This window comes from Cucumis sativus, chromosome 7, assembly GCF_000004075.3.
Source record: "Cucumis sativus cultivar 9930 chromosome 7, Cucumber_9930_V3, whole genome shotgun sequence".
NCBI lineage: Eukaryota > Viridiplantae > Streptophyta > Magnoliopsida > Cucurbitales > Cucurbitaceae > Cucumis > Cucumis sativus.
This window is the reverse complement of record NC_026661.2, coordinates 3619703-3646961: the sequence shown is the minus strand read 5'-3', so window position 1 is coordinate 3646961 and position 27259 is coordinate 3619703. Positions and strand designations below refer to the sequence as shown.

General features: G+C 32.8%; 3 protein-coding genes across 6 annotated transcripts; 1 reads left to right on the top strand and 2 right to left on the bottom strand.

Annotated features, from left to right (window-relative positions):
* The first annotated feature begins 1917 nt into the window (after positions 1-1917).
* On the top strand, positions 1918-15289 carry LOC101214220 (dynamin-like protein ARC5). 2 transcript variants are annotated; one of them, XM_031888803.1, is made up of 17 exons: positions 1918-2402; positions 2480-2644; positions 2745-2867; positions 3122-3343; positions 4155-4288; positions 5530-5622; positions 6824-6887; positions 8066-8114; positions 8366-8448; positions 8627-8784; positions 8901-8961; positions 10337-10399; positions 10520-10620; positions 11882-11939; positions 12199-12546; positions 14375-14472; positions 14656-14794. In XM_031888803.1, the coding sequence occupies exons 1-16, from the start codon at positions 2073-2075 to the stop codon at positions 14462-14464; spliced, it is 2142 nt and encodes a 713-aa protein (XP_031744663.1). In that variant the 5' UTR covers positions 1918-2072; the 3' UTR covers positions 14465-14472; positions 14656-14794. The 2 variants fall into 2 exon arrangements, with proteins under 2 accessions (XP_031744663.1, XP_004136854.1); XM_004136806.3 differs by lacking the exon at positions 14375-14472 and adding an exon at positions 14899-15289 and having other exon boundaries at positions 1929-2402; positions 14656-14820.
* Positions 15290-17312: 2023 nt separating this feature from the next.
* Positions 17313-19882, bottom strand: LOC101213813 (nuclear transcription factor Y subunit C-2). 3 transcript variants are annotated; one of them, XM_031889066.1, is made up of 2 exons: positions 19650-19882; positions 17313-18675 (listed from the first exon to the last, which is right to left on the bottom strand). In XM_031889066.1, exon 2 carries the CDS (start codon positions 18565-18567, stop codon positions 17767-17769), a length of 801 nt encoding a protein of 266 aa, XP_031744926.1. In that variant the 5' UTR covers positions 18568-18675; positions 19650-19882; the 3' UTR covers positions 17313-17766. The 3 variants fall into 3 exon arrangements, with proteins under 3 accessions (XP_031744926.1, XP_011658757.1, XP_004136852.1); XM_011660455.2 differs by having other exon boundaries at positions 17313-18599; positions 19650-19880; XM_004136804.3 differs by having other exon boundaries at positions 17313-18596; positions 19650-19877.
* Positions 19883-24223: 4341 nt separating this feature from the next.
* On the bottom strand, positions 24224-27108 carry LOC101220180 (UDP-glycosyltransferase 74F2). The gene is made up of 2 exons (XM_011660454.2): positions 26178-27108; positions 24224-25152 (listed from the first exon to the last, which is right to left on the bottom strand). Exons 1-2 carry the CDS (start codon positions 26814-26816, stop codon positions 24418-24420), a joined length of 1374 nt encoding a protein of 457 aa, XP_011658756.1. The 5' UTR covers positions 26817-27108; the 3' UTR covers positions 24224-24417.
* Positions 27109-27259: the final 151 nt, after the last annotated feature.

Sequence of the window (27259 nt, the reverse complement as noted above, 5' to 3'; positions counted from 1 at the left end):
ACGATAACAATCTTGTTGTCTTTCAACTTTTGTCAAGTATTTAGTACTTATTTATTACACTCATATTGCGTATGATTACCTTTCATTTTTTATCGGTTGATAATGATTTTTTAGGGTTTTTTCAATAATAGAACAATTACGAAAATATTTACACCTTATTGAATAATTTTGAAAAATAAAAAATTCTACAAGCTCACGATGTGCAATAACAAAAATATATATCGATTGATCAATTAGACAAGACACAAGTGAAAAATCGACTTTGTATACCGTCTAAATGATATTGTACCACAATACAAAGATCTTGAACCTTATACTCAATCTAAACGATTATGGACCCATGTACCTATATAAACGATTTGGTACTCAATCTAAACAATCTTATACAAAATCCAAACGATCTATTAGTGATAGTGGTTTATATCTTTTTATTTTATATAAACAACTAATCATTTAAATATTGATACACGATCATTTAGATCTTATATAAAAATGGAAAAAAAATAAAAATTTAAAAGTAATATAATGATTAAACACCAAATAAGAAAGAAAAAAAAGTGAAAAAATGATTGTGCCTTCGCAGGCTTTAATTTGTTCAAGTCAGTATTTTTTTTTGTTACATTTATGATTGTAATATAATTCCATTATTATTTTTTCTTTTTTTTTTTGCTAATTACTAGATAATTTCTAGATAATTTTTTATAATATCACAACATTGAAAACACTGTCACCATGAAAAAACAACTATATAGTTTAATCACGGTAAAAAAAATACACTGTGACAGTCATTTAATTAATTTTCTCAGCATTGTCATAAGATCCTCTTCTACCTTTTTTTTCTTTTACTTTTAGTTAACTATTTGATTAAAATTAACACCTCGTACTTTTATTTTTTTTTTTCAATTATACTTAACCTTATCACATAATCATTTAATTTGATTTATGATTTTTTATTACTTTTTTTTCTTTCAATTATAGTTCATGAGATGAGATAGTTATGTTTCTCAATTTTATCCCTTCTTTTTTCTCAATTTTAATACGAATGAGAAACTGTTTTGACCACCTTCTAATTATCTTTTGTTGTTTTTTTCAGTTTTAATTAATTAAATAGTCACATAACGTTATGATTGTTTGAGAGTAATTTTTTTATATTGTTTGATTGTCTTTTTTAATCGTCATATGATTAGTTTTTATTATATGACATGTTTAATTTATATGTGATATTGATTGTGTTATCTAATTGCTATTGTATATTTATTTATGATGAACTCCACATCTCAAACCATACATATCTTCAATGTAATTCAATAAATAAGTCAAACTATTCCACCCAAATGTAATCAATCTCAATCTAATTGACATCTTATTACCTAATTGAGTTTTTAAACATCAACACTGTTGATAATTAAATTAAAACCAACCAAGTGTTCATATTTATAATTTGTAGGAATTCTTCCTGATTCACGTAAAAACACAACTTTATGCATAATGCAACTCCACCTCACAAAATTATTGAGTTTAATTCAAATAGAAAAACAAAACTCATCACATGTTATGCACGTTGCAGCCCCACTCCACATCTCTCTCGTGCCTCATGCCGCCAGACTGATATATTTTACTCTACAAAAGAACGTTGTTAGCTTGTTACCTCCATCATTCATCGTTTTACTAGTAGTCGGTCATGTTTGGTTGTCAATTTCTCTCTTTGTTTCATTCAGGAATGTGATTTAGAAATTCCGAAATTGAAATCGAAAAAAAAGAAAATCAAAGGAAAGAGGGAAGTGAACGAACAAAATAAATGGAAATCAGATTGGAATAGAGAGACGAATTATTTTGGGTTGAATGGTAAAAATGAATATGGAGTTCGCATCTACATAATTACCCCTTCGTCCAAGTCACGTGGAAGTGGAACGTTCGGTTGACGATGTAAGCAATAATTTGAGTGGGAAAAGAAAGGGCCATTCAAACTCAATTTCTCCTCCTTTCCGTTTGTCAGCGGCGGAGTGGTTATTATCTCTCCTTCCCCATTGTTGTATAGCTCGCGTCGCCATTTACATAAAAGGATAACGGAAATGGAGAGTGGAGCAGAGCCACTGGCGGTGGACCATGACAAATGGCGACTCTACGAAGCTTACAACGAGCTTCATGGCCTCGCTCAGGAGTTCCACACTCCTTTCGACGCTCCTGCAGTCCTCGTGGTCGGCCACCAAACCGATGGCAAAAGCGCCTTGGTTGAAGCTCTCATGGGCTTCCAATTCAACCACGTCGGTGGCGGAACCAAGACTCGCCGACCCATTACTCTTCACATGAAGTACGACCCCGACTGCGAAACTCCCGTCTGTCATCTTGTCTCCGATGACGACCCCACTGCCGCCATCCATAAATCTCTCCACGAAATCCAGGTATTGTTGGTTGCTGACCAAGCTTTTGGCTGTTAACCTCCCGATTTGTAATCGTCTTCTCTCCTCGTGTTCTACAGGCATTCATTGAAGCTGAAAATATGAGGTTGGAGAGTGAAACGAGTCAATTCTCGGCCAAGGAAATAATTATTAAAGTGGAGTATAAGTATTGCCCTAATCTTACGATTATTGACACTCCTGGGCTCATTGCTCCAGCTCCAGGTCGAAAGAATCGGGTGTTGCAGGTGAATTCGATTGCTACTGATACATTTTTTTTTTTTGTTTTGGGTAATGTTTCATTCCTGAATTTGATGCTAATGAGTCAATGAGGTGCCTCTGTTCAAGGCTCAAGCTCGTGCAGTCGAGTCACTAGTACGAGCTAAAATGCAGCACAGAGAGTTCATCATATTGTGTCTTGAAGATTGTAGTGACTGGAGTAATGCGACTACTCGAAGGGTCGTAATGCAAGTACGCATACATACTTTAAACTCTTGTTCCATTTTGTATTGTTTTTGCGAAGAATGTATCATTAGTTCTGCTTTTTAGATTATTGGAAAATGTGTTTTTGTTGGGGAGCGTTCAGAGTGTCATGTGAAACGTAACTTTAGTGACTTTGTCATCAGTTCTTTATTTTGATCTTCAAGAAAACAGACCTGCTTTTGTTAGCTGAATGCTTTACTAAATAGTGGGAATGGTATGAAACAACCCAAATTTCATTGTAGATTGATCCTGAACTCTCAAGGACTGTGATTGTATCAACCAAACTTGATACCAAGATACCCCAATTTGCTCGTTCTTCAGATGTGGAAGTCTTTCTTTTGCCTCCCTCTTGTGCACTCGATGGCATCATATTGGGGGACTCTCCATTTTTCACATCTGTTCCTTCAGGCAGAGTTGGTTCTGCACATGATTCTGTTTATAAATCAAATGATGAGTTCAAAGAGGTATTTTGATCCAAATTATATTATCTTTAGATACACACACATACATTTTCTCTCTCTAATAATCCTTGTTTATGTTAACATGTTTGTATATTCCATTTTTGTAGTAGAGTTGCTATTCGTGGATGGTAGGTAGATAAGTTCGTCAATAATATTTGAGATTGAACGAAAGTTTCAGTTGGTTGGTAATTACCATTGGTCATCTTGTTTATCAAAATGTATGTATCTCTAAACACAACTTGAACAACTTCTAGTCTAAAACACTGAAAACATGGAACACAATCTTTCTGTTTTTAAACAAATTTTTTACTGAATTCTTTTTTGACGGTTGTGAAACACACAACCTCTTGGTGGTGTTTGAATTACATCAAAGTTTTTTGTAATTATCTTTCCATGATTTTTAACAAATTGGAAGGTTCTTATTCAATAGTTTCTTTTGGGGGTTGTCTCAACCCCTCGCCTTTACTTTGTTCTCTTTTGTTTTTTGGCTGAATATACAAATTTGTTTCATATAAAAAAATATATTTTTTTTACTGTCTTATTTTCAAATGTATGTTTCTAGATCTCCAACCAAATGCACCTCAGTTTCCTATCACAAAGAAAGACAAGGAAAAGAAATGAGACTCTATGATTAAAAATGCTACTGGAATTGAATCTGCATAAGGGTATTTTATGCTTGTACATTTATTGAGCGTGATGATAAACTTGATAGTTGTTTGAAATTTAATCGTCTGTATATTTGTTTGGTTTCAGGATTGAGTTAGTTGTATGTACTTTGGGACGTTTTAAGTGGTTACCTGTATTTCTGGTGCAGGCTATAGCTTTGAGAGAGAAGGAAGACATTATCCTTTTGGAGGAAAAGTTATGCCGACCTTTGGCTGAGAAAGAAAAAGTGAGAATTGGTGTAAGCAAATTGAGAACGTTCTTAGAAGAACTGCTACAGAAAAGGTTGTTTGCTTTTCTTAGGTTTAGCTTGGGGTTGCTATAGCTTTTAAAATAATCGCTGGCAACTGTACTTCTAGAAAATTCAGCTCTGAAATTAGTGTTTGTTAATTTTAGCTTGAAACCTTAAAGAGTAGGTTATGGTGTTTGATAAATAAATATAAATAACTAATTAACTTTTTTTGGGTCAATATTTTTTTTTTTTTGTCTATTTTCAAATATAACAAAATGAACTAAAATATTTACAAAATATCACAATCTATCTATGATGAACCTATCGTCTCTATCATGCTAGACATTGGTAGCATCTTGGTCTATCAAGATAAATTGCGATATTTTGCTATATTTGTAAATATTTTCAAAAGTTTTGTCATTTACAATATTTTTTAATAGATTTTAATTTAACATAATTTTTTAGAATGATATTTTTTGTTTGCTCTAGATTGCTTTTTAAATATTAAGGGGAATCATTTTTTTAAATCAATAATGTATTATTCTTTTAAAATTGATACATTCAACTAATGAAACATAGAAGATAGATTTGATTACACGAGGAATGGATAGATGTATAAAATGAATCTTAATTTTAAATGATTTTTTTTTAAAAATGACAAAGCTGTTGAAAATATTTATTAATATAGCAAAGTATTATAGTCTATCAACGATAGATTTCATTTGACTACTATATGGGTCTATCACAACGCAGATAGTAGTCTATTGCTGTCTATCGTAGTTTGTCATTGATAAAAAGTAAATTTTTTCTATATTTGTAAATATTGTAGATATTTTAAATGACAAAACTGAAAATTAAATATTTATTACAAAATAAAGGAAAATTGCATCAAATGATAAAAACTGCTCATGACACCAATTTTTTGCATATTGCGAATATGTCGAAATCAGTGATATCAGACAGCTATCAGACAATAATCATAGGGGCTTTTGGAGGGCTATCATAGGGCCATAATTTTTCAAATTGCTACTTTTGCAAATTTAGGAAATGTTGTGACATGAGCTCTATTATCATAATTTTTTTTTGCTATTTTTGCAAAACCCTGAAAAATAAAAGCATATGATTTTAGGAGATTCTAAATGCTGATAGGATACTGCTTTTAACCCTAAACACACCCTTAATGTTGCTCTCAACTACGGTCTGGTAGCAGATGTGCATTCTTTTTGTTTGCTAATTTATTGACTAAGCTTTTAAATGATATTGTATTTATCAGAAGATCTGAATATCTTATTAGGTATATGGATAGCGTGCCCTTGATCATTTCACTTCTTGATAAGGAGTACAGGAGCACAACTCGAAAACTGAATGAGATTGATCAAGAACTCAGGTCAGTGTTTTCTTTTAGATAAAGCATTTTCATGAGGAACTGCTGGTAATAGTAGCATACATGCATTTATGTTTAATTGCTCGTCTTAATGCCTCTTCTTGGTGTTGTCTGTCTAAGGCTTAGGCATCTGTGGACTTTTCCATCCAAAACTTTTGCCTAAATTGGAGAGCTTTTATTTTTACTGACCAAAGATTTTTTACTTGTGTTGTCGGTCTCTACCTTATTTTGTTTAGTCTTGTTGTTTGCTGTTAGTATCAAGATTGGTCTCTTTTATGATTGTATTTGTACTGGACATCATATTGATGCTAAGGATGTGTCAATCTAGTTGAGATATCCTGCACATCAATGAGGTCCGGTTTCTGTTTTTCTAGAAAAGCTAAGGGGAGGTGTGATATAGTGAACTTGGATTTGTTGACTTGAATGCCCTGTAGGAAGTTCCATTTAGACTGTCCACAACAAGGCAAAGCAAGGAAGGGGAGAGAGGATTTTCTGGTCTTGGACTGTTAGGCCTCCTTCTCGATTGTATATCACTACAAAAGAAGTAAAAAGGTCATGACAGGAGAAGCAATTTATTAGTTACATGGGAGTGAGGAGTGCAATGAGAATATTGGGTGTGGGGACCATTGGTAGTGTTTCTGAAGTGTATTAGTTGGGTAATAGGGTTATCCTTTTCTTTCATCGTTCTCATGTTATGCCTCTATTTCTGTCTGAGTTCTTCTCGAGGGATTGTCTTAGGGCTAACTATCATCATATCGATTGATTTAATACATGGTGTGGAAGTTTCCTTACACAGACCTCTTGTGGCATACAGCCTATCTCTTGGTTTGCCATTAAGGGTTAAATATCTCATGTTCTAATGTAGTTAAAACTATGATCTCCACTTGTGTCTGAATCTTTTCTTATTAAAAATTTTATCCAAGAAATCTTAAGCCGCATGATCAATCATAAAAGTAATCTCCCCTGACTTACAACTTTTAACATTGGCTACAAAAGCTTTCCAAGATTTTTCCAGTGCCAATAAAATCACCCTGAGAATATGAGATTGTCTTTGGGAGCACTTCCCTTAATCTACCTGCTACAACCTTGGCAAGGACTTCTCTTAATTTTTGTCACTGCATATAATTATTTAGTACCTTGCATCTGTTCTCATTAAATTCTCCTCCATTGTTTTGATTTTTTTTTTATTATTTTCTGCATGCAGTAATTTGGACGAAGTAACATTGAAGGAGAAAGGAAGAACATTTCATGACTTGTTTTTGACGAAGGTCTATCTTACATGTATCTTCGTATTGTGGCGATGTATTATGATTAATATAAACAGGATAATTGACCTACTTAATTATTTAATAATGTTCAACTTTATGAAACCATGACCAAATCGATAGCTTAAGCCAATGAGTGTAGGTAAATTTAATTTTATATCTACCAGCTTTGCTACCATCTTAAATCGTTGATTGAGTTAGTTTAAACTAATGAGTATAGGTAAATTCAGGCTTTAGGGTTTTGTTGTTATTTTTCCAATAGGGAAATGACCAAGGTTGTCTCTTTTCTTGTAAATCCTTCTTTAGATTGTTTTTGGATCCCTCCTCCACTAGGGAGTGAATTTTTGATGTGGTTTAGAGGATTAAGATTCCTAAGAAAATCAGGTTATTTTTCAAAATTTACTTGGGTGGATGAATTTGTTTTTTCTTTGCAAAAAGGAAACCAGTCTCTTTATTAATGAAGTTATAAATAATGAGACAATAGCTCATAGTACAAGAGGGCTATATAACGAGCAATGCAATTGGATTAGCAAGCGCATTCGAGCATCTCAATTAGGTTAACTCCCCCCCATAACGCCATTGCCATCTCTAAAATCTACAAAAAAAAAAAAAAACAAAACAAAATTGGCTCGGCAAAACCTAAACAACCTTTACCACAAGATACAATTGCGTTGCTCATTACTTTTTAGATAGGCTCGCTAGGAAGATGACCTTGTTAATGGGGCCTTCAAGGTTTGAAGTTTGATCCTCCACCCTGCATATAAAAAAAAAAGACTAAGAGGAAAAATAGTAGTATTTAGCAATTAAGAGAGTAATTTGTTCTTAAAAAAATGTAGAGAGATTGAAGATGTTTGGGAAGTTTTTATTTTCGTTTCATCTTCTTGGTATCAAAAGTTTTGGTCTTATTGTTCTTCATTACTTAATACTCATTAGCTATAATGTGTGCAAAGAAATCCTTTATTAGCTCTTCTTCACTTTAAGGAGTTTTTTTCGTTTCATATTTATCAACAAAATTGTTTCAATTATTTGTTTCTTTTCTTTGATAAATTTGGATTGGAATTCAATTTAGTGTTCTTTCTTGGAAAGAATGAAATTATTTTGAATTTTTTAAAAAGCTCAGAGAAATACTTCTATTTAATGGATTGAGATTTCTATATGACTTGGCCTTTTTCTTTATGCAGTTATCTTTGCTATTAAAAGGAACAGTTGTTGCTCCTCCAGATAAATTTGGTAATTTTAACGACGCTTGAAATAAAAAGTTTTGAACATGTAAACCTAGCTCTGTTTTGTACTTTTGTTTAAAAAAATGTATTTTACTGTAAAATACTTTCTGTCTCTTTGTCTCTATATTTTCCTCTCCGACTTTATATGATTACTCCTTTTAGGCATAGGGTCATCTTGTCCAGATGGCTTCTTCTACGTTGTTTCTTTTTTCAATTAAATTTTCTCAACTTATCAAAAAAGAAAAAAATGACATGCAGGTGAAACACTTCAAGATGAAAGAATCAATGGAGGGGCTTTTGTTGGTACCGATGGTCTTCAATTTCCGCAGAAACTAATCCCGGTAAATATTGTTCTTTTCAACTCAAATCTTGTCAAGTTGGTTGTCATATGTGGACTGAACTTTTGGTTCTGCTTTATGCCTTCTTTACACACCAATGCTGAGACCTAAGGCATCAATATAAGCGAGATGTATTATTGTTCTGTTTTATAATAAGGAATATATTGTTTTTGTGAAAAAGAATGCAGGCATGCGTTTATATGGTGGTGCACAATATCATCGTGCTATGGCTGAGTTCCGTTTTGTTGTTGGGGGCACAAAGTGTCCTCCAATTACAAGGGAAGAAATTGTAAATGCATGTGGAGTTGAGGACATACATGATGGAGCAAACTACTCTAGGTACTATTGTTTTTGCGTGCTCATGATCTCCGTAATACGTTTGTTAGATGTGAATTATTCCTATTTTTCCTATTCTTAATTATTATTTTCCTTTGCAATTTATAATGAATGGTTAGAACGGCTTGTGTAATAGCTGTGGCCAAGGCTCGAGATACCTTTGAACCATATCTTCATCAGGTGATATTTCTGTATATCTCAATTGTTTCAACTTCTTACATTTGTTTACTTATCTTTTGAGTCATTTTGATGGAAGGTAGTTTTTTCTCTTTTTTCATTTTTTCTTGTCGCCTCTTTGTCTTACTCCAATTCTCATACTTTAATTCTTGATCTGCAAAAGAGTGAAGGGATTACCTTTTTGGCACCTAATGTTGAATCACATACTTTTTAGTGCATACCTAAAGTACCTTTTTCTTATTACCTTATTAATTTAGCCTAAAGTAGCCTCAAGGAGAAATCCTCCTAGAATCAAGATTGTAAATCTTTTATTAGAATGAATAATGTGTTTCATACAAAATGGGAAACTCCTATTTATAGAGTTTTATTAGAAGTGGGGGTCATAATGGAATTAACCTAGAACATTACTTAATTACTTAATTAATCCCTATTCTTCTTTACATCATTTGACTCTAAAAAGAAAAATTGTCCTCGATGTTTGAAAAGAAAAAAAAAAAGGAACAACCAAGAAAGAAAATGAGCTCGTTTAATGGCATATGGCCAAACCAACCTCCTACGTTTTAAACAAAATTATTCCATTAAAGAAGTCAAATGAGACAAAAAATCCAATATTGCCACCAAAAGATCGGCCAAGTAGATATGTTATGCCAAATCATACATATATTTTTTTAAAATATATGAATAAGAAAAAGTTCATTATTCCTAAGAAAAAAAGAAAGAAAAAAAGAAAGAAAAAAAGAAAGAAAAAAAGAAAGAAAAAAAGAAAGAAAAAAAGAAAGAAAAAAAAAAAGAAAAAAAAAAAGAAAAAGAGAAAGAAAAAGAAAAGAAAATCATTAGGTGGAATGAAGAAGAAGAGATTATAAAAAGTTTGCCTGTTCATTCAATAAGGGATACTGTAGTGCCCAGTTATATATTTCTCAGCATGCTATCATGATTCTATATTTTGTTTCTTCGGAAAAATAACTGTGCTATGCTTTATTTGGCAACGTATTTTATCTGCCTCTGATATTTGAGAAGTAAGACTATTGTTGAAATTATACCTTTTCCCTTTGCAACAATGTGCCGAAGCAAGAGCAATGGAGGTTTCATGAAAATTTACCAAATAAATCTCAATGAAACAAGTTTTGGTTTAACACTATGTTTGATTCTCGTGGATGTTTAAATTTGATAGTAGGAGGTTCTATCTCAAAACCAATTGGCAATGAGAAGAGTAGCCCATCTATCTTATATGGAGTATGAATCTCCTTGGTTTTTTTCAATGTGGGGCTCTCAACTTCTCCAACAGTGGGATTCTTTTTTGTAAACTTCATGAATTTGTTAAGTAATTTGTTTGCTGCTGTTGATTATGGAAAACTAACATGTTTTATACTTGATGTAGTTGGGCTGTAGACTATTGCACATTTTGAAGAGACTGCTTCCCATTTCTGTTTACCTTCTTCAGGTTTGAGCTTGTTCTGAAAACTTTTTGTATGACACTATCTTTTGTTATTTAATATTCTTTAGAACCCTTCAAAGTATGAAGCAGCAAACGAATTTTCACCTTAACTTGCAATTCTTACAGAAAGATGGGGAGTATTTAAGTGGTCACCAGGTGTTTCTCAACCGTGTTTCTACTGCCTTCAACAACTTTGCTGAATCTACTGAGAAGGCATGCCGTGAAAAGTAAGCAACTTGGTTCTTCAAGATTACTGCCATTTTAATCTGCCTCTGTTCAACTTTCTATAATTTGTGCTCAGTATACTGAAAAAATAGGATCTTGCTAGTTTACATTTTTTTGTTGTAAGAAACAATTTCATTTATGTATGAAATTACAGAAGGGGAGGGGGAATGACACCTCAAACCAAAGGAGTTACAAGTTTACGATTTAACATGTTTTTTAGGTTTTAAAAGTAAGGCTTAGGAGTGAGAAGCTTAAAAAAAATGCTAAGTTTTGTGTATCTATTTGTTATTTTTATGCACGAGAGAAATATAGTATTATAAATAATAAGATACTGATAAATATAGCAAATTAAAAGGTCAGAGATTGGGAAGTTAAAGTGACATTATTTTAGAGACCTTGGTAGTTTCTTTTTAGAGCATATATTTATTTATTGTTTAAAAAGAAGGATTTTGATGCTGAGGCATGTGCTGTGCACACTTACATTGAGGCTTGTCCTTGAAGTAAGATGCCTTCTTGGTAGTTATTTATTTTGTATTTTGATTCTTTTGAACATTATGATTTCTGGTTACGAAAATCATTTTAAATAAAACTAAATGGGACACCTTAATATTTCATGCCGGCAAGCAAATGTTTTTAAGCAATTTTATTGCTTTTTCTCTTGAAGTGAAGGTTAAGCCTTGACCAAAACAAATATATCGACAAAAATGATGAAAATCTAAACCAAGTATTACTAAACACAGCAATTTTGAAAAAACTCATCTATTGGAAGTTACCTCATGCCAACAATCTCCTCATGTCTATTGATAGTTACTTTCTTAAATAATATTTTATATATCATTTTCAACAACGTCAGCAGTGTCATGTTAGTCTTTAAAATTTTTCATCAACCTTTTTTTTTAAGTTTTGGTAGCAAAAGTCGTTATGAGCTAAATTACAAATTTTGTTGCAGTTTATTTACACCTAAATTCGTAAGTGAATGTTTATGTTTTTAAAGACTTTTATAAATGGTTTTATTCTTCTAGTTATTTCATAATGCATCGGGAAAGTTCTTTTACGCTGACCTTAATTGTGAATATAGATGTTTTTGACAAATGTTTTCCACTATGTTTATTACAGCATTGAATAAGGTGAGAAGTATCTTAGATTTGCAAGCTTTTGAATAAGTAGGCCACATATGTGTTAATGAATGTTTTACCACATTATGCATGATTTTATTAGGTCATGTGGTTTGTTTTATACCAAATTCTTTATTCCTTGTTGCAGATGCATGGAAGATTTAGTTAGCACTACCCGCTACGTCTCATGGTCGCTTCACAACAAGGTCTATAATGAAAACTTTGAAATTGGTTTCTCCAAAGAGTCAATAACTTTGCACCATACTTTAGTGTTTCTACTCACTACTTATTCTTTTGTTTTGATAATGATTATTTTGCAAGGCATGTTTTCAAGTACATGGTCTGATATATCATATATTTGAGCTCACTTCTCCATAGCTTTTAAGAAAATTTGCAGAATTTTCCCGGTTCTTGCCATTTAAGTTGCATTGTGGATCTTATCTCTCTTTCTGTGCAATGCTGTAGAATCGATCGGGGCTACGTCACTTCCTAGACTCTTTTTGTGGAAATGATCAATCCATCATGGGAGGGAATTTGGCTTCTAGTGGCCTTTCTCAAGATTCAACTTTTGGATCTCTTAGCAATGAGCGGCAAGACAATAAACCAAGGCCAGATGTAAAGCTCAGTCAATTGGCATCAGGAATTGACTCCAGCTCTTGTATTCAGGGAACAGAAACAAGGCTAGTTGATCTCTTAGATTGCACGCTTTGGAACAGAAGGCTTGCTCCTTCATCTGAAAGAATTGTTCATGCTCTTGTACAGCAGATATTCCATGGAATTAGAGAATATTTCTTGGCTTCTGCAGAACTAAAGGTTGGTCTCTCGCTCCTCTTTCTTTTTTAATAGATTATTTTAATGTGCTTCTGCACTTTACTTTGGAGTTTGGACATTAGCCTCTTTAGATCAGGCGGTCTATTGTGACTTATGAAGATAATGTCTTACATACCTACTTGTAATTTTTCTTCTGTCCAAAGTAACTTGGGATCAAACAATTCCTCTACGCTGGATGTAGTTAGTTTTTTTTTGCTTTTAATTTAAAATTAGTACTATCATCATCATTATTATTTTTTAAATGATGCATGTATTTTTATCTTTTATTTATTTTTTCTAATTAGAAAACCAAACTTTTGTTGAGTTTAAAATGGAAAAAGTACAAGAAGAGAACACACACAAAACAAGAAGTATACAAAAACAATAGTCTAAAAGGAGCCAAATTTGGAAACCATCCTGGGTTGATCTAGGGGTAAATAGAGATATAGTCTCCATAAATTCTCGATGGTCACCTACTTTAGGAAGTAACCTTGACACTTAAATGTTGTAGGGTCAGACGGCTTGTCTTGTGAGATTAGTTGAGATGCACGTAAACTGACCTGGATACTCACGAATTTTTTTTTTTTAAAAAAGGCCAAATATGAACTAGTCTAATGGACAAGGCTTCATAGTTACAAAAACCTTTTGACGTAGCTGCCCAAAGTGAGACGTTAAGCTAAAATATCTAATTATTTCTCCTGATCAAAATACATCATAAAACAACAAAATATTCAGCTCTCCATAAAACCCAGCCTTCTCTTGAAAGGGAACCAAATCTCCTCCATCATCAGATGACACTCGTCTATCTGTTATGGGTTAAACTGACTCTAAAAGTTTCAAACAAACCCCTCCAAAACCGAATGAGTAAACTGACAACTCTAGAGTAGATGATCCATGTCCTTTCCTAGAAGTTCTCCTACAAAGACTACCCCAATGGGAGAAACATTCTCTTCTCTGTCCTCGTAGGTTTCTAAGGTAAGTTCAAGTCATGTAGTTCTAATATAGAGAATAGGTGTGAGGCCAAGAAATCTATCTTTATGAGTATTTATTGGAAGGAAAAAAGTGGGATCGTTCCTTTTTTTTTCTTTTTTCTTTAATTATTTTTTGTTGTTGTTATTATTATTATTTAGTTACGCTTCCATGAATGTTTTGCAATGGTAATGGTTGCTCCTCTTTGGGTAAGTCCTTTCATTGTTTATTTATCCAAACAGAAGCAGCTTGAAAATGATTTCTTTAGGATCTAAAAAATTACAATCGGTATGGTTGGTTTGTGGAACTTTTCTTGCATCCAATGGAGGTGGAAAAAACAGTATATTGGTTAGAAGGAGTTGGTTGTTGGCGCAATTAACTCAGCAATTTTCAAAGTTGGTTGCACTGATTGGTGTGGAGAGTATGTTGGAGTACTGAACTCAGCAACTTCATATGCTAATACAACAACCTCATTTAGTAAAATTGTTTATTGGCTGGTGAAGTTTTCTCCCCAATTTCAAAGGAGCCTTCTATTTTTTTTAATTGTTGGATGACCCTAAATAAATCGTCTATCTCAAAGGATATTGTTGGAGGTATGTCTTTATCTTTTGGAGTGGCTCACTCTTTGAATGATAAGTCTTTCCCATTGGAGGCTTTTAGACGTGTCGAATTCTCTCTTGTTTTTCTTTTGCTCGTGGATATTATTTGTTTTGCCTTTTTAGCCTATTTTATTTGATTGGTTTTTCCTTTCTTCTCCTTCTAGGAGGCCATTTCCCTTGGATATCTTGTATCTCTCCATCTATTATTGAAAGATGGTTTCTTGTTAAATAAAGAAAACTTATGTAAAATTTTTCACACACAGTTGTTTATCTTGAGATTCAATCTTAAAATTCATTGTCATGATGAGTATAATAGTGCAATGCGCTTCTCCAGGAGTGAGCTCACTTATTGAAACAAAAGGTGTGAGTTCCTACTTCCTATTATTTTGTATCGTATTCAGAGCTTCGATGGTTTTAATGTTCCTGCATTGACTTAATTGCTTTGTGCTGAAAAACAAAGTGCATTTATTGCTGTCTATTTTTACCTATCCATGTCTCAAAACCACTTCCAAGTTCTTCACTTAGCTCGCCTTTCTTTTTGCAGTTCAACTGTTTTCTTCTAATGCCAGTAGTGGACAAGTTGCCAGCACTTCTTCGCGAGGACTTAGAGTCTGCTTTTGAAAATGAATTGGATAATGTTTTCGACATCACGAATTTGGTACACTCCTTAAGCCAGCGAAAGCGCGATGCTGAGGTTGAACTAAGAAGGGTATGCTCTCCCTCTCTCTCTTTTCTTCTCACTACTAATATTAAGTCTGTTATCTGACACAATTGTGTCTTCTCCCAGATTAAGAGGCTCAAGGAGAAGTTTAGAGTGGTACATCAGCAGCTCATACTGCAACAATCAAAGCCTGAAATGAAAACTAGAGAAGGTGATACGAAATGAAGCAAAAAGGAAAAAGGATGATAAAGAAATCACCGTTGAGATGAATTGTGCCACTTCTGATATGATAATTTCTGTTATGTTTGTAAGCAATTGTTGAGAAGATTTGAGAGTAGCATGTATAATAGGTAATGTGTTTAAACAAACCGATAACTTAGTTTTGTTGTAGCCAAACATCTTGTTATCCAATAGAGAGAGTGAATATCAACAAGAGTTTTAGCAAGCTCTCTTTGATCGTTGATAAATCTTTCCTGTTAATATGTGCATGAAGTATTGGACTAATTTACTCGTTTAAGTCTTTGATTGAATTTTAAATTTTTTGTGATAACAATTTATGACATAAATCACGAAAAATGTTCAACAACCATTTCACTTTTAATTTTTGAGTGGTTGAAAATTCTACTTCTAAATTTTTTCTTTTATCGATTTTTTATGAATGTTTTCACACCTCCACTTGTTTCAATTGATAACCATCTCATTTTTGTTTTTGTTTTTAGATTAAATCTATTTTCTTTTCTTTTTATGTTTTATGATGATTTGATTATTTCTAAAAGACAATGGTTAACTTTTAACCAACTTTACTAAACAAAAACAATTTTTAACAATTTTTTGAAAGCTAATCAATTATTTATTAATTAATTAAATTTTAAATTTTATAATTTGGTTTGGTTTTTTAAACTATTTTTAGATAACAAAAGAAGAAAAAAGTTGGAGATGAAAGTAATATTTATGAACTTAATTTTTTTAAAAAAATGATTACAAAGTAGGACCTAAAATATTTGTTTTTAAAAAGCTTATTTATTTTTTAGAATTTGGTTATTAAATCAATCCATGTACTTAAAGAAGAAGATGAATCGTTATAAATAACACAAAAAGTAAACTATTTACGAAATATAACAAAAATCAATTCATACGAGTTATTCATAATGACAAATAGGTCAAAAGTTCATTTTACCCTTGTAATTACTTCTATATCATTAAGTACTACTAATCCTATATAAACAATTTAATTTATGGTTTAACCATAAACTAAATCGCTCTTGGACCAAAGAGAGAGTGAGGTCCAATTGTTCAAGTCCCGAAGTCAGCCTTTAATATAACTATTTATCTGTTTATCCAATACAAAAAGACGTGATTCATCTTGTAAAATTATGTTCTCAGCTCCCTACGCAGTCAAGTCCTCATAAGGGTAGGTTTATTGATCAGTGGACGAATTACGCCACTCTCATCCATACAAATTAAATGACAAAGCCTAATAGGCAGAAGTTCTAGCTCACTAAGGATTACCTTGTATAATATTAAATAATCTCTTCGATTAACAATGTTGTAAAGTCGCATTAATTATTCCAGGATCAATCTTATACGAAATCTTTGTATATGATACCACTTTCACATGTTTCTATGCACTATAGAACTTTTAAGTTATTACTTGAACACAATCCACTTGTATTCCAAGTGTAAAGGAGAATTCATTATTGCATATTTAGAAATGAAGTTAAATACTAAACTAAATAACTAATTAATTATGAAGTTAGTTTTCATCCAAAACCAATATGAACCAATACTTCATAGGTATGTTTTAAGAACTTTTATTTTATTATTATATGGTGTATATTAGCAATTTTAATTTTGAAAATAAACCAATTTAAAATTAGTTTTTTAAAGAGTTTTTTTTTTCATTAACTATTTACACTCCATCCAAAAAAAACTACTAAAAAAACTACTAAAAGACGAAATTCAATTTGTGAATATGATATGTTTTATTGTATTATTAATTTATTATTTTTAAAAAAGTGTGGAGGGTGATATAGGTATCTGGGTCTTTTTTTTTTTTGCAATGTTTCATCTCATGTGGCTATTCATGAAATGGGAGTTTGATACATTTTTGTAATTCAGCTTACTCAAATCAAGTTGTGTAAGAAAGCCTAAAAAATTATATTCCATGTTAGTAAATAACCCGAAATTTATAATTTAGAAAATAAAAGACCTACAAAACAAAGACTTAAAAGTCTAGTAAGATGATAATAGAATAGGGAATAAGTGGTAAGTTTATGTTAGGATGAAGAATTATTTAGGTTAAAGATTCTAAACTGTTAAATATGTACATAAATAGTACACATATCTTCACCAAATAACCAAGTCCGCAATTATGATTACAATGTTCATCCAAATTCTCTATTTGATCTGATAGATATGTTCACCAACTTTTTTCCACCTCATAGATATTAGATATTATTTTTATACCATGAAGATGGAATATATATAGTATATATATAAAAGTCATTTTCATTTCAATAATTTGAAAAAAAACCAAACCAAACCAAACAAAACCAAACCGTTATTTTATTCGAATTGGTGCACTCCTAATACAAACAAAGAAATAGAAATCATAAGCCAAGGAAGGAGAGTGAGTGAGCGCTGCCAACTTCCTGCAAGATTTTGCTCAAAATCTTCATCCTTTCACATCTTGAACCTAAAATTACAATTAAAAAAAAAACTCAACAAAATTGAAATTATAGTTTTTTTTGGGCAAAGTTGGAACCTATTCCACATACACTGTTGTACATTACAGTAATAGATAATTAAGAGTAATAAGAGATAAACACACCCTCTCATCATACAAACTCAACTCCAACTTGTCATCATTGACAAGTTCTCTACAAGAGCTATTCTTTTATGAACTAAACTAGACAGTAGACACATTCAAAGTCACTCAGTATCGCCTCTATCAAATCATATCATCACGGTTTTGAAACCACCTACTACTTATAACTATCCATCACTTTGCTGCTGAGTTTGTTGCTGTTGCTGAGGTTGGGTATGCGGCCATGGCATGAAAGGCATCGATGGTCGGGGCTGTTGAGCAGTGGCACCGTACATGTTCGCTTGATCTAATTGCTTCCCCATTATCATTCCTGTAGCACCCACTGGATGCTGCGATGGAACATAGTAATAAGGAAGATCAGCTGGGGAACCAACTACGGGAAGGGAGGCTTTTGTGATTCCGAGGCCTTCCTCTTTCAGTTCATCTCTTGGAATAATATCAACCAAGAAATCAAAGACATCTGTCCTTGAAATTGCAGCTGCAATATCGTTCTTCTGTAAAGTTCTCCTTTTGTTCTCTTCTGTGTGAATCCAGGATCGCAGAGTCAACTCCAAGATGAACATTTCACATGCTTTTGCAAATATAACCGGTGCTTCAGCGGAAATCATTCGGACATCTTCATCTGCTTTCATTATTTTCTTGATTCGAGCAAGAGGGAGACTATGGTTCTTAAAGTCAGTTGTTTGTTCAATCTCTTGCATTTGGTTTGCCCAAAACATTTGGAGCTGTTGTTGTTGCTGCTGCTGTTGCTGGTGGTGGAAGTGTTGAGCCTGCTGGTAGGCAAGCTGGTGTGGAGAATTGGAGAAACTGGATGGTGGTTGAGTTGGGGGAATCGTAATAGCAGGAGTTCCGGAAGCCACCATCGGAGCTGTTTGGTAAGGATTAGAATATTGTAATTGGCCTGCACCGACACCGCCTGCAGGTTGCTGTGATTGTTGCTGATGCTGAGAACGCTCCGATTGATCCATTGCTCACAATACTTGGTGTATTTTCCACACTGCTGATTACAACACAAAATTCTATCAACATTATGAAGAGTCTAACTCAGTTCCAAAGAGCATTCCCATTGAAGATTCCTATAAGTTTCAGAAGAATCAGTAGCAAATACAGGTTCTTCTAACTGTATACAAATTCAAACAACAAACGACTTCGCTTTTTTTCTTTCAATTTTCCATTTCTCAGAAACAGAAATAAGAATAAGATGCTTATCGTTGTTTTACTTGCAAAATGAAAAATTAAAATCTTTGAGAACAAGAAAAAGCAAAAAGAAGTAAATTTCTGTTCCTTCGAAAAGAAAAAGAAACACAGAATAAGAAAAGAGAATATTACCAAAAAGCCGCATCAAAAGTAAGCAGTTCAACATTTTTATTATGCTTAAAGAACCTTCAAAGTTTTGATCATCTAAGGGAATAAGGAGGATTCTATTCCCAAAGACTTACATTACACTATTAACAAAGCTATTAAAAGCTGCAGGCAGCATCAATCAATTAAGTACTGAAAAAAAGAGCAAAGACCTCGCTTTCAAACAGCCTTCAATAAAGCAATTAAAAAGAATTGAGACGTGAATCTACACACTGATCAAAGAACTAGTTCGAGCTAAGGAAATTCATCGGAAGTGAAAGAGAGAGTAGTTATCCACAAATGAAATCTATGGACTCCCAATCCCTCCCTCCAACAGAACCTTTAATCGGACACATGAATTATTTTCCAAAGCTTGGATTGATTGAATCAGTCGCTTAGCCATGGATTTCAATTTGAAAATCATCCGATGGTGGGAAAAAGCAGAAAACCAAGACAAACCAAATGGTATTGGAATCTTGATCTCCCTAAATCAAAATAAGGCAGAGAGTTAAGTAGAAAGAAAGAAGAAACAAAGTCTCTTCATGCAAAAATTCCATCGCTTTCATCTCATGCACCAAAGAGCAAACAAAACCCCCATAAAAGCAGAATCAAACCAAAAGGGGAAAAGAGTTTATGAAAATCAAAACCCATGTTCCAAAAACAGTAATTAAACAACAAAAACAAGAAGAAAAAGAAAAAAAGAGATCACCTCTGATTAACAAAGCAGAAGGAGAAGAGCAGCAAAGCTCATCAGTAAGCAGAGCAGAAACCCTAAGAGAGAGACAGAGAGATAGAGAGAGAGAGAAGGATCAAGAGAGAGAGAGAGAGTTGAAGGAAGGTGTTTGAGAGAGAAAGAAGGAGGAATGGTATAAAAGAGAAACGTGTCGAGGTGTGAGAGCTATGGCGGAGTACAAGTGGCGGAGAGAGAGTGGGGGAAGAAGGAGCAATGGTGAAGGGGACGTTTTTCACTACAAAACGGCATCGTACTCTATTTCTTTCTCTCTTTTTCTCTCAACCTATGATTAATTACAATTACAACAACAAAGTGTTGTTTTATAAATGGGCCTTTCCACTTTCCTTTGGTTTTGAAAGTTCTCAATTTGTTTGGTCCAAATGGAGGAATTGGGCCTTTTCCTTGCTCATCATACGTCAATCACTAATAAGAGAAATGCTGACATTTACTTCACTATAAAAGGGTGGAATAAGAATTAAGGAAAAAATAATTAAACATCTTTATTTATTACATAATAATAAAATAATAATAATAAACTTATGACACGACCATACACATCCAGTAATGATATATTTTTTTTAAAAAAAATACATATGAGTCTATAGATATACCAGGACATCTCCACTAGGTAGACACCTCCTTAGCACCTTCATCATTTTTAGAGTAACGATATAGTTAAAACGATCACAAATAAAATGTATCGTTTTGTGAGAAATTAATTTTCAATTCTTTGGTTACTTACATATTTTTCAAATTTTAGTTAGAACCCAACTAGCTAATCTACTCCTACGGTAATGACTTTGTTAGATTAATTATTTAATTAGCCTTAACCTTAGATTGATTTTATTCTAACTATATAAACCTATAAGTCTTTTTTTGTGTAGGTATTCTCTTTCAAGTTCAACCTTTTTTAATACCTAACATTAACTCATTTTCTGGCAATCAATTAATTAGGTATATCATAACATCATTCGTTCATTATTATTAGTCTCTATATTAATCTCTCTCCTAGCTATCACCTTCGTGCACATTCAATTAATAGTTTAATGCTCTCTCTCAAGCAATACATTACGTAACAATCATTCAATCGGTGGCTACGTATTTAAAAACACTAGGATTAACACATGTTAAAATAGATTGTGCATAAATAAATTTTCCAAGAAGCAATAATTCATAACGTAGTCAAAAACTCTAAGGACTATATATACAAACTCAGTCACTCATACTATGATAGGAACAAGGCAGTATATATATGCTGGATTTTAGAAATCAGATAAACTTTTTACCCTATAATTGCTCTTCATTTGCATGAAACCCTAAAATAAATTGAATTAGGGTGAAAGATAAATTTTACTAGCTCCTAATTTGCTTGCAATCTTGATATCTAATCGGAGCACCATTAGAATTGACTTGGTATTCTTTAGACTAAGAATCAAATAGTGGGATCCGATAAGTGAAAGATTCAAGAGAGAGATGGAATTTGGAGATTGGGCTTAGGGTTAAGAATTGGGAGAAAAAAAAAACAGTTTAGGGCAATTAGTTTCAAGGTAATAATAAATCAAAAAGAGACAAAAGTTTTTTTTAACAATATAGAAATTGGCCCCGATCTTAATTGATCCACCAAAAGCTCTAACACCTCAATATCCAATATCTATTATGAGGCTTTAGTGGGCTTGGTGTCAACACCATATATTGACACCAAAATATCATATTAAAAATTAGTGGGATTATCCAACAAAATTTTGGATTTTCTTAGTAACGTTTGTCAAAAGATAAAAGGATCTTTTTATCATTTTAGTCAAAGTCAAACTTTGGTTTCTAAGTAAAAAGATTAATATTATGAATTTTTACCATTTTATTTGTCTTGACTAATTCAACTTTCAGAGTATGAATCTACATTCATTTTTCTGAAATTCAAATTACATTTGAATATAAAATTGAACAAAGTTAGACTTTTCAAAGTCAAAAGTCAAACACCTATCTACTAATCCTATAACGAGTAGGAGTGAATTTTGTCTTGCACCTTGTGTCTCCAGCTATTCATCTTTAAACGAGAGACTTATTAGGCCAACGCTGAAGAGATGCATTCACCTATGCAGATCTAAGGATAATTCTATGTAAATAGAAGTTTAGAGTTAACATTTGATTAAGATTAAGTTATCTAGATTATCAATAATCAAAATAGTCAGTTTTATATCATCAACAATGTTATAACGTAAAAGTGACTATTTCATGGTTCTAGTCGTCTTATGTAAACTCTTTATTACAGAGAATGCCCCAACCACTTTCATTTCTCCATATATAGTGTTTCTATAACTATCTAACCTTATTCATATACTATAAATCGTTTAGACTATATACTCAAACTTGATCCACGTTTTATATTTCTACATAAAGTTCAAGTTTACTTAAGATAGCCTCGAGACTTTAGTTTAATTTATTGGATTCAAGATTATTGTATTCAATTTCACTAATAATTCATTGTAACAACTTTGTTGAATAGAATATGATACTAAGTTACAAACTAAGAGTTTAAGGACATCTATTCCAACGATACTGTGGTCTAAATACAGAAAAAAAATCAAAGATTAGAGTAGAGAAGAAAAGTAAGTTGAGCTGTGTGGCTGTCCTTTCTCAAGTTTGAAGTCACCCTCAAACGATCTCATCAATCATCAACTTCTCTAACATCCATAAACTGTTCACTATCTAGAATTCTACTCTTGGTGGAGGCCTTTCACAAACTCTATGCATGTATATACTTTTCTATATAATATTGCAAACACTGTAGTAGTGTCGGGACAATACTAATTAAAAAAAAAAAAAAAAAGTGTGTTAAAACTTTTCTTAGCATGTATCCTGACACTACCTTGTTTTGTGCTCTCCCAGCTATCTGCAGCATCGTGGACAACATTGCAGCACAGCGTCCACACCCTTCACATTTTTCACCTCTTCTGTTCTGACCAATTTTCACATCTCATCATCTTGCCCTAAGCCAAAGTTTGTGGAGACATAAAAGCATCCAAGGACCACAAATTATTAGCCAACAGAAAGCATTTTTTTGAGTGTTTTTCCAAAGTCACTGTACTCAACAAAACCTAAACATCAACAAAAATAAAAGCTTTTGCTGACCACAAGTTCATCAATGAAAACCCTTAACAAAGGCATGTTGACATTTTTGTGGCCATCAACTATATGAACAAATCATAAATGAAACCTGTACTTTATTGCTCTCAGTTTTACGATGCCACGAAGTGCCGAAGGGAGTATTGCAAGTGCCCCTTATGCATAACCAACTTCTTTTTCTCCCTACTTTGGGAAATTAGCCTCTAATATTTTGTTGAGTATCAATATATTATTAATCAGCTTATAAATATATAATTTAAGAAAATTTATCTTTTTAGTCTAATTAAAGGTGCATTTAATCTACAAAATTTTATTAGATAGGTTAAGGATTTCATTTCGATTTATATATTAATTGGATATTTTTTAATATTATTTTAAATTTTGATATGGTAATTTTAAATAAAAATATACATTTTCTCTTTCCTCTTTCCTCCCATCTACACTATTCTCAACATCCTCCCCTCCTATTATTATCCGTGGTGAATCAACGATTTCAAGTGAGGGACACAATTTCATATAAGATTAAAAGTTCAACGTATGCATTTTAAATTTGTTTTGAGACGTGATCTCAATAGATTTTGAAATGTGTATATTAAGTTCGATAGATTCATATGTTTTTAAGTTCCAATCAACATGGGCCTCTTTATTTTTTAAAATGTTAAAAATTAATCATTATACCATATATATAACTTTGTGTCCTGTGTATCTCTTGTTATGTTTTTTTTTTTTTTCTTTTAACGAATTAATTACTATCTACGGCTTAATAAATTAAAATTTTAATTAGGCTCATTTAAATACAAAATTACTTTGTTTGTCGAATAAAAATAATTAACTTTAATATCAAACTTTTATTAAAACACAATTTAAAAATTTTGGAGACTCAATTTATAGTTTTAACATTTATAGTTAAGTAATATTAATTTTTTTTTTAAATTAGTCTCTCGTGTTTTAAATCCATTAATTTAGTTCCTAAAATTTTAAGAAAATAGGATTAACAGTCTCTCTATTTGATTTTTAATTCCTGAGGTGGCAAGATGACATTTTCCCTTGCTTTGATACAAAGATCATAAGTTTGGACTTCAAGTTCAAGCTGCGATCTCAATGTGGAGAACTCTCCCCCACCTCCAGCTACTCACAAAATCTCCAACAACATGCATCGGAGTGTGAACAAACCACCCCCATGCCATCAACCTTCACCATATATCATATATACTCTTATCCAAATTATATATTTATGACTGTGACATTTTAAAATATCAATAGATATGGATAAAGAGAGGATGAATGGAAGAGAAAATTTTGGATTCTCATTATATTTCGATATTGAATACAATGCTCAAGTATATAGAAAAGTTGAGGGATGAAAAACTCTTAACCCTAGACTATCACATACACTAAAATTAACAAACACTTTATGGAATAATACATAACCAAAGAATAAAAGAAACAGTTTGTCTTAGATATATAAAGGATTAACATATCTATGACTATGACATACATTCCCTTTTTCATCCAATGACAAAAGACAATTGATAAACATAACTGAAAATCAATGCAGTAATATATAAAACTGAAAGTTTTTAAAGCATGCATGTAACAATAATATGTATATTTATAGTTCTTAATCAACTAAAATTTTCTCCCTCAAGCTAGAAATGAGTTGATCAATGTTCTTCATGGAACTGCCACCATTTCCAAGTGCTTTCAACCCAAGCTGTTTCCATTTCAAAGCATTTTCTTTGAACTCTGAGGCCCTATCTCCCTCCATCACTCTTCTTATACAACCTTTGATCTCTTCTTTCCTCACAATCCCATCCTCGCCCACCTTCACTCTCACTCCCACCTTCCACACATCCTCCACGTACTTGGCGTTGGTCGGCTGATCTGTCCACTGTGGCATCCCCACCATTGGGACCCCCAAACACAGAGCTTCAAGCGTTGAGTTCCACCCGCAGTGTGCGAAGAAGCATCCAACTGCTTCATTTGAAAGCACTTCTAGTTGGGAGCTCCATTGCAATATTAGCCCCTTTTCTGGCGCAAAGGAGGAAGGAAGTTTTGCCTTTTCTGATTCCCTAATCACCCAGATAAAGTAGTGGTTACTTTCAACTAATCCACTAGCCAACTCTGTCATTTGAGTATTGTTCAGGTTGGCCATGCTGCCAAATGACACGTAAATAACAGAGCCCTTTGGTTTGTTATCAAGCCACATTCTTGTTAAAGATGCCTCCTCTGGCTCGATTTTGAAGAGATCTAACATGTATTTCTTGTCATCTATGTCATGGTTGTCTATGTAGAAAGATGGAATAGTTGGTCCAATCGTTAGTGTTGGACCAAATTTTGCTAGTTCATCTGCTTCCTGTAATATTTTGATGGAACACAAAGTTAAATATCATTCATTCAAGTTTTCAAGTACCACATAATTATTAAAAGGTAATATTTTTGTTCTTAAAATGGAGATAGTTCATATTTAGCTCTTGTTATATATTAAATAACTGTTGGATAATTTCAAATTACTTAGCTTTCTTTACGATTATTTTTCTCGATCCATAAAAATCCTTTGGAAAAACATCCTCTCCTAACGGTTGTTTGGTTGTCGGGAGAAGCTACGTTAATTATTCCGACGACAATTTCATTTGGTTTCGTAGATTAAAAAAATCCAAAAAGAGTCGTCTTACAATTGTTGAACTATGTTTGCTTAGACATATCTTCCGCTTTGTTTGTGTTGATTGTTTCTTGTAAATGTAAGATTGTTTTTCACTTCCTACTCAGTTAAGTATGGCATGTCATGATATATTTATAAATATAAAAAAATGTCACTAAAAATGGACACACAAATAGACATTCATAAAGCAACACATTCAAATTTTTGTTTGTTTCATGGCAATCATTGTTATTACTATTCTATTCAATTAATTGTGATATGAAAATTATTTGCATCAGAGGGATTAAATTATTAATTAAAAATTACATACTTAAAATGAGACATTTGAAAGTATATTCTTTTTTAATTAAGAGGTTTCCTGAACTAAAGTATTAAAAAATTCAGTGTTTAAGAGTATACATTTAGATTGGATTGGATCTCAAGTGTTTAATTTTTTTAAAAATGGGAGTATTTTGAAAGTCGTCTAAATAACTTTTTTAGGTGATTTTAAATACTTTTACAAAAGGAATTTAAATAAAAATGATTTTATTATAAACAACTTTTTTCTTTTTAAGTTAATATTAAGAGGCTAAATAGTTATAGGAAAGTATGTTTTCTATCCTTAGAAAAGGACGTGCGAGCAATGCATGATTTAGTGGGTGGTGAAAAAAGAGATGACAGTCGAGAAGAAGAAATGAAAATAGAGGGAAAGTGTGAGAGAGGATAGAGAAACAAAGAACCTTTGGCTCAAATTCGTAGATAGAATTAACAAGAATCCAATCAACTTCCTTTGTGTTGGACCACTGATTCAACACCAACTCGAAGTAATTCGGGTAACACTCTGGCGCCGAGAAGAAAGACGGCATCTCCTCCACCCGAATCGGCGGCAGCCCAGCTATAGAATTGTCCTCCAAAATAGGAAGACTCAACAACCCCTCATGAAAACAGTAATAAATCAAGTTGACCGAGCAAGGCTGCGTGAAGAACGTCGCTGCCATAATGCCGAAGTCCTTGGCGACATCTACAGCCCAAGGCATGAAGGAGTCGTACACGACTCCGTGTATTGGACGGCTGGAGGTTTTGTGGCGGTGGATTAGGTCAGTCAAGGTTCTTGCTCCAATCGTCTGGATTCGAACAAGATATTCGTCGATGCTGTTGGCTTCAGCGAACCCGCCTTCGTCGAAACCATCGGAAATAGTGTCCCAATCGAAGAAGATATTTTTGGAGGGTTTGAAGGTGTTGAAGATGAAGGTGGTGACGGCTACTGTGATGTCAAGTCCTTTGTAAGATAAGAACTTGGAGAATTGGATTAAAGGGTTTAAATGGCCTTGAGTTGGATATGGAATTACCAATACGTGAGGTTTCTTTCCTCTCTCCATCTCTCTTTTTCTAAGCTTTTCTTTTTTGAAGTTTCTATTCTTATAACTTAAAACTCTGTAGTTTGGAAGTGAGTCACATGGAGATGGAGATGAAGAGACAATTGAGTTTAAACAGAATATTTTCTCAAAGACCTTATATTGGAAAAGATAGAGAGATGTGTATGAATTATTTCTGTTATCGACAATTGAATTTAGAACAATTAGATTCTATGTTTGTCTAATATATAGTAACAATACATGTGGATTTGAAAGATTGGACTAATAATATGTAAATTACTACTCATGTTTTTTTCTAAACTTTTCTTTTTTCTTTTTTGAAGTTTCTATTCTTTGTAACTTCAAACTCTGTAGTTTGGAATTGAGTCGTCACATGGAGATGGATATTTTCTCAGTTTTGAAGACCTTTAGGTAAGATAGAGAAGACCTGTATGAATTCTTTCTCT

Bases quoted from the DNA above. Each gene is read 5' to 3' on its own strand.
- LOC101214220 (XM_004136806.3), top strand. From the start codon at position 2,073: ATGGAGAGTGGAGCAGAGCCACTGGCGGTGGACCATGACAAATGGCGA. The intron at 3,344-4,154 runs GTATTTTGATCC...TTTCTGGTGCAG, and splicing joins CAAATGATGAGTTCAAAGAG to GCTATAGCTTTGAGAGAGAA. The intron at 11,940-12,198 runs GTCTATAATGAA...GCAATGCTGTAG, and splicing joins CATGGTCGCTTCACAACAAG to AATCGATCGGGGCTACGTCA.
- LOC101213813 (XM_031889066.1), bottom strand. From the start codon at position 18,567: ATGGATCAATCGGAGCGTTCTCAGCATCAGCAACAATCACAGCAACCT.
- LOC101220180 (XM_011660454.2), bottom strand. From the start codon at position 26,816: ATGGAGAGAGGAAAGAAACCTCACGTATTGGTAATTCCATATCCAACT. The intron at 25,153-26,177 runs GTTCTTTGTTTC...AAAATATTACAG, and splicing joins TCTACGAATTTGAGCCAAAG to GAAGCAGATGAACTAGCAAA.